Source organism: Medicago sativa, chromosome 7 (assembly GCF_051527215.1).
Source record: "Medicago sativa cultivar Bolivia chromosome 7, Bolivia_mono, whole genome shotgun sequence".
Taxonomy (NCBI): Eukaryota; Viridiplantae; Streptophyta; class Magnoliopsida; order Fabales; family Fabaceae; genus Medicago; species Medicago sativa.
In genome coordinates this window covers 58,261,372-58,271,299 of record NC_140755.1, presented here as the reverse complement: position 1 = coordinate 58,271,299, position 9,928 = coordinate 58,261,372, and the positions used below count along the sequence as shown (strand labels likewise).

Genomic DNA, 9,928 nt, shown 5'->3' with positions numbered 1-9,928 from the left:
GTGAGTTCCTTTAGTTAGAAAACCCACCTTTGGGTAGTAAACTATACCATTAGAATGTTAATATGTGATTATGAATTACTAGAATATGTTGGCATAATTATAGCATTGCTAGAATCCCATTGTTTTGTTCTAATATTTCTTATGTTAATGTGCAATACCACTTTAGTCCTAAGGTTGGAGGATAGAATTTGAATTGAAGTTTGATATACACATATATATAATTTGGAAAATAGAATTGTCACATGTTTTGGTTACTAGTTCATTCTAAATTTTCCTTTATATTAGGAATATGTTTATGTTAGTGTAGATGTTGGGGGAAATTGGTAGACAAGGCATATAGTGCTTTTACTTATATAAAATTGTTGAGGAAATATTAGAATTTAACACTTGCCTTGGTTACCAAAATTGGTTACATTTTTTTTAAATGATTTTATAATAAAGTTTAGCATACATAAATATAGCCATTGCTTGGCTAGAATATGAAATATTCATTTTATTCGACTATGTGGCCAAAATTGTTTCTAGGATCCTCCAACATGGATGGTAACATAAACATGTTCACATTGATATAGAATTATATTTTTCTACTATGTGACAAAGAATATTATGCAATCCTCCAACTTAGGTGCCATTACATATTTATTGTACATTGACCTAAGAGATGCATTTAGAACGAATTAGCCATGAAAGCAATTCATGGGTAGATTTCCAAAGTTTGGAAAATAAGGAACTTTAAATATGGAATTTCGACTTAATTAGTCGAAGTTAGTTTTATCAGGATATGTGAATATCTTATAACCTTTTAGGAATGGCATATGACAACGATATGCCTAGAACCTAAATAGGTTAGTATCAGAATTAATTTCAGAATAAAGACAGAATCACTACGTCTTTATTATCAGTTTCAGGATGTTGTTATTATAAGAAAATCAGTTAAGATACGTTATTCCTCTCTATCTCCCCGTCAGTAGTGGAGTTGAGGATTAACTCAGTTATCAGAAAATTAGTTCAAGTTACAATATTAAAACATGTTTAAAATGTGGCTTTCGCTATCCCGCCAGTTGGATACGAAAGGTTCCCGCCAGTTGGAACGGGCACTATCCGTGAGGATGACCCCACAATAATCAGAGGAGTCCGGTATCCCCGTCAGTTGGGTTCCCGCCAGTTGGAAATTAATACCGGTCAGAGTGGAATAAATTCCGGGGTTACTCCACCTGGGTTTATTCCGTAAAATCAACTCAGATAATATTGTTTGTTCAACGCTAACATTTCTAACATAATATGACAGACATTATGATTATGTTTATGATTTTGTCATTAGTATTAGAATTATATTAGTAATTCAGATAGCGATCCTAGTTATCCCCCGATCGCTCAGTTATGCATGATAAAACAGTATAAACCCGGAATGGGTTAAGTTTAGAGACAGATGGCGATCCTAGGTTCCCTGTGATTGCCTACAACCTAGGATAGGTGGAACTCACTGAGACATCCCGTCTCACCCCAATCCCTTTTATTTTATTTCAGATCAGCAGGTTGTACGTGGCAAGGAGACAATTCAGGAGGCTGAATAATATATTTTCACATGCTCGTGTCATATCAGTTCAGATTATTTATTACGCTTCCAGACATGTATTCAGATAGCAAATGTATGATCTTGCAGTGATGTATATATATTTATTCAGTCGAAAATTTTTATTTATTGTAATTTTAATGTATCCAGTACTAAGTTTAACGCACATGCTAAATATTCTAGATAAATTTAGTATGGGTGTTACACCCCCCTAAATCATTTTTCGTTTATCCCTGGAAAATTTTGGGTTTGGAATCAGTTTTTTTTTTTTAAATTACAGAATATCCTTAATAGGCCATTTAAAAACAAAAATTTTGGAAAAAAAATATTTTGAAAATGGTCTATCAAGGGGGTATTCTGGAAGAAAAAAAAATAAAAATGACTGATTCCAAACCAAATTTTTTTTAGGGGTAAAAAGAAAATGACCTATTTTTCAGAGGGGAAAAACACTATTAACCCCCAAAAAAAAATCTCTTACAAAAGTATATATCGATCATCTACTAAAAAGGTAATGGTTTAACTCATGATCTTATGGTGAGTCAATTCTTATTAAAATGGCAGCATCAGTACATATAAAAACAATCACTACTATAAAAGTATGTACCTTAATACTCATGTTTACTATTAGGGACACCTCATGCACCTTGTCACCTCATCAATTGACACAAGTTTTAAACGCTAAAGATTAAACTGATAACGGAAGTGTACATTCAAAGACTAATTTGTATTTAATTTTGAGTTAAAACCTTTGTGACAGCAAAGTGCAGAGTCAATTACTAAAGTGACCATTTACTCGCAATTTTATCAAACTTATTTTTTTAAACATCAAAAAAAAAAATTGCCATATTCTAGGATATAAGTTTTTCTTTTTTTTTTTGCAAAAAATAATTTTTATATTTTTAATTACGAAAATGTAATAGTTTTGAATTTCTATATTCTTTTTGAAATTGAAGTACATGCTTTTAATCGTAAATTATTGTAGATTAAATTTACAATTTTATTTTAAAAATGCAATTACGAATAAGCTAAAAAAGTTAAACGTAATTTTTTATATAAAATTAGACGAGGAGCTTAACTCAGTTGATATGGACAATGCATAATATATGCAATGTCCAATGTTCGAACCCTGACCACCAAAAAAAAAATAGATGAAAAGTTAAACTCAAGCTTTACTATTTACTATTACATTGCTTGTTTAAATGCAAGGGAAAAAATTCAAACAAAATTGATATAGTTGAATATAAATTTGAACCAAATACAACAACCGTTTTTGACTCTTTTTGCTTAAATTTGAGATTAGGGATAATTTTGCTAAGTCAACTTAGAGCTAGTGACTAGTTAAATCGACAAAACAATCTCTCTCTCTCTTATCTCCTTTTCAAACCCTAGCCGTTACACATTTCTTCTTCTTCTTCTTGTCAGAGGGGTGATTTAGGTTCAATTTTGACCCAAAAATCACCCCTCCGAGTTGTTTTTCCTTATATCCTAATTGAATAAGTGATTTCACATATTTCTGTTTTCTTTCGTTTGTTTTTGTGATTTTGTCGTCTTTGAACGACTCTGTTTGTTTTGATTTCCCGTCTTTGTGCGGTGTGTATTTGATTCAGGTTGAAAGATTAGCTTTGAGCAAGTGCAGATCCGATCAATGACAATGACTAATTTGGTGTCGTCAACGTTGCAGATCCGGAGACATGAATATTCCGGAGACTTAAATATGGTCATATTAGTCATATTTGTAGGCATAGGTACTTTGCCGTTTTATGCTATTAACATGGATGTCGTGAGTTTGTTCACAGATTCATCCTTTCTGTTTTTAGCAAATTTGGATTTGTATTGTATCGATGTACTCTATCAATTTGAATGAATGAATATCGTTTATTTTTGTCAAAAAGTCAACTTAGAGCTTTTAGTTCGACTTTTTTAAATAAAGAAAATATTAACAAATGCTCTTAAAACATTGTTTAAGTAACTAAATTTGGTAACTCTTGCATAAAAAGCTGTGTAATTATAATTTTTACATGTATTTAACTTATATTTTTAAGGCAATTTTTTATTGAGGATTTCTTAAACAATATCTTCAGAGCACTTGTTAACATTATCTTTAAATAAATAATTGATAGCATAGACTAATAAAAGAGAGTATATAAAAAAGTGTGCGTTAACGTTCTCAAAGCATCAATAGATTTTTAAGGATGAATCATCTTAACTTATGTCGTAAGGGTTGAACATCCAAATGAAATGAGTCATACTTGGAGGAAGGCAAATGTTGCGGCAGATTTTTTGCAAAGATTGGCGAAACGAGCATTGCTGGTTATGTTTTAAAAAAAGACTTATTTTATTGCATATAAAGTTTTTGCAGTAAAATATTAAAATGAACCAATCAGATTTCTCTGTGTTAGAGTAAATTGCTAAAAGGTTGAGTCAGTCACACCTATTCAAAATATTATTGAATATTGATTATGCATTTATAGAAGACACTAATTGTGTTTTTTTTTATCAAAACTACTATGGACACCTATGCTAAGCACGGGCTAGAATTTAGTCATATTTGAGAGAGAGATTACTGTGATGTATCAAGTGTCAGTTAACAAAAGTGTTTTGCTCAAAAAAAAAATTAACAAAAATCTTATATGTGAACCTTAAATCTTATGTTAAAATAAATTAAAGTGTAGTGCATATTTATTTATTAAGGGAGGGGTTGAATTCAAGCATTTTATAGGGGAGAGGATTATAAAGTTTACTTTTCAAGGGAGGGGAATGTATATTTTTAACATAAGAGGGGAGGAGAGTGTAATTTACTCTTTGAAGAAAGATGCTTATACCATTTCATAAATAGTAAGAGTATCAATACACGAGGGTATTTCAAAATAAGTCGTGGGAGTAGCTGATAATGTGGTTGCCCTGCAAGGGCGTGAGCAACCGTACTCGTTTATCTCCTATTAAACTCCACACGAGAGTTTGTGAAGTGAGAAGCAAAGTAAGATAATATTGCCAAACTATACATAGTTATTTTGGAGTCGAGCATGAAGTCCACGCAATCAAACTCCATATCACTAAGCAATTCTAAAGCATGGAATAATCATGACGCTTCACCGACGTTCACGTCCACAGAACACAAATGAGTAAAGCACATAATTCTGGCCAAAACAAAAGCACTGTCATCGCCGCTTAAGCACATGCCACTACATGTACTGTTCAACTGTCCTGTAAAAGCGGCACCAATATCGAACCACTGGCTTGAAGGTCAGCCGCTACTGGTGTCTAGGGCCGACCCAAAGAATCTGTCGAGAGTCGAGGTTTTGTTTTGGAGGAAGCTTTAGACGTCAAATGCTGAACCAGATTATGATGACCTCTTTCTGTGCTATCTGCCACTGATGTCTGTAATACTGACATTATTGATGGAACAGCCATTTTGACATTCTTCAGGCAACTTTGAATTTAACATATTCTCCCTCAGGATGAATGCAGGTTTACTAGGAGGAGGAAGTAATGAAGTTTCACTGTTAAGCATAGAAATTACTGCAGCCATGGTGGGCCTATCCATGGCAAGTTCTTGTGCACACAATAGTCCTATATGTATGCACCTTGAAATATAATTATGATGACTATGATCATATATTTCTTGATCTATTAGAGACAAAATATTGTCTTCACTCCATTGTGTCCATACCTAAATGAGATAAAAGAAAAAGCAAAGAAATAATCAGACAAAAGAAGAAAAACAGTCAATAATTGAGCTAAAAATGGTTTGTTGAGGCTTACATATCCTAAAAGGCTCAGATTATGCTCATCGTCATAAAAACTTGAGTTTCTTCTCCCGATAACAATCTCTAGTAGCAACACACCAAAGCTAAAAACATCTGATTTCTCCGAAAATAATCCTTGCATTGCATATTCAGGAGACATGTAACCACTACATTAAAATGTACAAAATTAATCAAGTTGTAAAATAATACTTGACAATTATTACTACTAATATATTGGATAAGAAAGGCAATCTTACTAAGTTCCAACAATTCTTCTAGTATTGGCCTCATCTTCATCTCCTCTAAAGATTCTAGCCATACCAAAGTCTGAGATTTTTGGATTCAACTCCTCATCTAACAGGACATTACTTGCCTTCAAATCTCTGTGAATAATTCTTAGTCTAGAATCTCTGTGAAGATATAGCAACCCTCGAGCAATTCCTTCTATAATGCTATACCGTGTCCTCCAATCCAGGAGTTTGTTTTTTGATGGATCTAAAAAATAAGAGTAGCATTATATTATTTAGAATAGATTAACAAAATATAAAGGGATGTAATCAAAATTACTCTATTAGCATGCTTCCAGAAAAACTAAAATTAAGAGAAGCATGAAAGTAGGGAATATTATATATGAAAATGCTAAAGGGGGCTTCAAAAAACTAACCAAAGATGAATGCATCCAAACTTTTGTTTGGCATGTATTCATACATCAACATCTTTTCATCACCTTCAACACAGCAGCCAATAAGTTTTACAAGGTTGCGGTGTTGAAGCTTACAAATTACCACCACTTCGTTCATAAATTCCTCCAACCCTTGTCCAGATGCTCTAGAAAGCCTTTTAACTGCTATTTCTCGACCATCTTGCAGTCTCCCCTAGAAGAAAATATTATGTGACAACAATTATACAAAATGGTTTTAAAATATTATAACTTAACCCACCTTGTATACAGGACCAAAACCACCCTGTCCAAGTTTGTTTGACAGGTCAAAGTTGTTTGTGGCAGTAGTAACTTTTTCAAAATCAAATTTTAATAGCTCTTGTAATTTATCTAGGGACATTTCTCCAATTATGTTGTCACTAGAATTAGCTGCAGTGAAAAGCATAAGTTGAGCTTAGTTCCTCTTCAATAGAAGGTAAATTTTATGACTAAAGTTGAATATACGGAAATAGCAAGTTACCTGGGTGGTTTGATGTCCTTCTCCACATGATATATGCACAAATGACAATAATAAGAGTTGCAATTATCACTGTACTTGTGATGAAGATTGTGTTGTTTCTCCCTGTATCTGTGTATATGAAAAATTTAAAATATGAGAAATTCAATTCAGTTCTTAACTCCTAAAGCAGAGTCAAGTTAATGACCTATATATGTTTCGAATGCTTTTACAAACAAGAGAACACCACCTAAATCGGATACGCGAACATATAGGTCAAGTCCTCCAATTTGGAATTGTTGTATATCAAGTAGATTGCCGGTCCAAGACATACAGCCAATCCATTCATGATGAGAATACGCAACACAGGAACAATTCTCCAAACATAAGATTTTGCATGTGTCACTGTCAGGTGCAACTTCTAAACGTTCAGCAAAATCTGGAACTTTAACCATCTGTAGTTTCAAAAACTCATCTTCCTTTCTACTTGTGGTTTTATTGCTGACCCTTTTACAATGCAAAGGTCTCTTCCTAACGCACCCGCCAGTCCAGTTGTTTATATTCCATTCATGAGTATTTCTGGGTTCAAATCCTGTCAAACAACTGCATACTGGTGAGCTCAATGAATTACAGCTTGCAAATTCTCCACATAGACCATAAACATCACATTCTGCGTTTTGGCTTTTCCATGTCACTTTCATTTCTTTCTTCTGATCATTCCACCACGTTTCTTCAAATATTCCTTGTGAATTCAGGTGATAGATCATTAATTCCTTGTCATTTGGTCTCGTATAAAATATAACATTATTTCCTTCTCCATCATCTCCATCCTGAAAAGTATTAGTGTATACAAATTTCATTTTTTGTATCCCTGTAAAGACCCTGCCATTCCAAGGACCACTGCGCCAACATGGCCGAGTTTCATTCCAAATAAACACTTCAAGTATATGTAGGCGTTCAACAGTACTAGAAGAGAAGTTGCCAACAGAGGGGTCAGAAGGGCTTTTCCATGATGTGAGTTTTACACTTTTACCGGTTCTTTTGTCGATTGAAAGTTTCATGCCTGGAAGGAATGTATCTGAAGGCTTCTGAATGCTCTGCCATAATTTGTTTCCGGTTGTGTTCTCCAGAAGCACAAGGTTACCGAAGTCCGAAAACTGAGAACTTGTATTTGTTGCTATGTTGGAAACATTTGATGACCAAATGACTTGTTTCTGTCCATTTAATACGACAAGATTTCCATCTTCGGATATTGTGACAATCCCATTAGAGTCATTCAGTGGTTTGTTTCTGTTTGCAACCCATATGATTGTAGATTGAGACTTCCACCAAATTCCAACGTAGCGATTTGTAGAATTTTTAGGGCTAAAGAATCCCAAGGTGAAGTTACCGTCTTTGGAGCTTAGAGTTTCAGGATCCGTGATAAATCGAGTTGATGTGATGGTGTCTATACCAACACTAACATGTAGCAAATAGCAACACAAAATGAATAAAACAGAAAACAGATTTGCACAGTAGTTGAAATCCATAATGGAGATTATTAGTATATGATCAATAATCTTTTTTTTTCTTCCCTATATGAAAGTAATTCTGCATTCATATTTGTTCAAAGGCCAATAGCAGAAGGCATATAGCAATCAACATTCAACATCATAGCTAAAAATATAGATATTCACTCCAATTAAGGGGTTAAGTTAGCAGGCCATGATTTCAGAATGCAAATTTTATATTTAACAGCATGTTCTATGTGCATTTCAGACTTGTTATAGGAACTGACTGTGAATTCAATACCAGCATACAATAAAACTTATAGTTTGACCAAATAAAAATAAAAAAAATCATTAATCAAATAGTATATTCCCTTCTTATTACAGATTCAATTAACTTCACAAACAGACAAAGAGTATCATCACAAAGCACAACATTGACACTGTAACATTAAACCACAAATTTGAAGAAAAACATTATTTGGAAATTCTCCATCTAAGAATCAATTGTCTCGAGTCAAAAAAATAAAATGGTCAAATAATGTTGATCAATCTCAATCCTATGTTTTGCAAAAAAAAAAAAAAAAATATATATATATATATATATATATATATATATATATATATATATATAAAATTATAAATCAAATCAATGGCCATGAATTTAAAAAACAAAAAAGTTGTCGTTTTACCTTGTGAAAATTTCCCTGTTCTTCAACTACCATAGAGACCAACTGCGTCTTCAACTATCCTTGAAAGCATATGATTAAATACACAATCATAATGGTCTAATAAGTAAATGTAAATGAAATTCAACAAAAAAATCACAATCTTTAGTTTTGTGAATAACCATTCAATTTAATCTCTAAAGTATCATTCTACCATCAATTTGATCCTTACACTATTAAGAGAAATTATATTTGTACGACCATTTTTTGACAACTTTTATGACAACTTTCTCCAAATATTATGATTGAGATTAGATTTCTTCAAATAACCTCCTAAATTGTGGTTTGAAAATGTTTATAAAAATCATTAATAATCTTATATATTCCTTCTCAATTACACATTCAATTAACGTCACAGACGGTGTAACATACCTTAAACTGCAAATTTGGGGATAAACATGATGTGTAAATAACCTCAATGTAAGAATCAATATGAGTCCTATGTTCCTTGTGAAAATTTCCCTCCTCTTCTTCAATGAGCTTTGTAACCATTTCTCTGTCCTTCCTTGACAGCATTTTCAACCATCCTTTAAGCATCTTTCAATTGATTTCGACCTGCTTACTTGAGCTTATCTACTTGCAGTTTTGTGAGACTGTTTGGGAGAACTTATGACAACAGCTTTTTTCAACTTATTTTCATAAATTCTCCAATATAGCTTAGAAAAACAACTTATAACATTTACAAAAACAATTTAACTTTATTTTATCTTTTGCTATAAAAATATAGCTTATGCAAGCTTATACATAAGCATTTATTGTGCTATAAGCTACAAATAAGTTGTTTATCCAAACATGTTCTTATCTACTAGCATGAGAACTTATAAAAAAGTTCATCACATGTTCGTAAGCTCTTCAACAAAGATTATATATATAAGTCCGATCGTGTTAGCTGAGCGCTCTATCGTCGTCATTGTTAAAGCAGTGGAAGTGTCGAACTGTGGAAGAAGGAGTATTTTCGGTTTTTCAGTGTTGTTGGGAACAGTGACGCGAAGTTATAAGAAGAAAAGAAAAAGTGAAGTTCTAACCTTCTCTATATTTTTTATGATTTTGACTTTAAAAATTCATTCTGTCAAAAAAAACACTTTAAAAATTTATATTTTTTTGGTAGCCTAGTGGCTAGAGTTCACCTTATAAAGTGAATAAGTGGAATGTCCGGGATTCGAACCCTGGCCCCTGCATATTAAGAATTTATATTTTTAATTTAATATATATATATATGGTGGATTCTAGAGTGAGG

The 9,928-nt window shown here is 32.7% G+C and overlaps 1 protein-coding gene across 3 annotated transcripts; it reads right to left on the bottom strand.

Annotated features, from left to right (window-relative positions):
* Positions 1 to 4,367: 4,367 nt before the first annotated feature.
* On the bottom strand, positions 4,368 to 9,705 carry LOC146907141 (G-type lectin S-receptor-like serine/threonine-protein kinase At1g11330). 3 transcript variants are annotated; one of them, XM_085727085.1, is made up of 8 exons: positions 8,656 to 9,705; positions 6,685 to 7,934; positions 6,501 to 6,608; positions 6,261 to 6,409; positions 5,984 to 6,194; positions 5,577 to 5,814; positions 5,336 to 5,486; positions 4,368 to 5,243 (listed from the first exon to the last, which is right to left on the bottom strand). In XM_085727085.1, exons 2-8 carry the CDS (start codon positions 7,535 to 7,537, stop codon positions 4,935 to 4,937), a joined length of 2,019 nt encoding a protein of 672 aa, XP_085583211.1. In that variant the 5' UTR covers positions 7,538 to 7,934; positions 8,656 to 9,705; the 3' UTR covers positions 4,368 to 4,934. The 3 variants fall into 3 exon arrangements, with proteins under 3 accessions (XP_085583211.1, XP_085583209.1, XP_085583210.1); XM_085727083.1 differs by lacking the exon at positions 8,656 to 9,705 and having other exon boundaries at positions 6,685 to 8,545; XM_085727084.1 differs by lacking the exon at positions 8,656 to 9,705 and having other exon boundaries at positions 5,577 to 5,673; positions 6,685 to 8,545.
* Between the last annotated feature and the right edge of the window lie 223 nt (positions 9,706 to 9,928).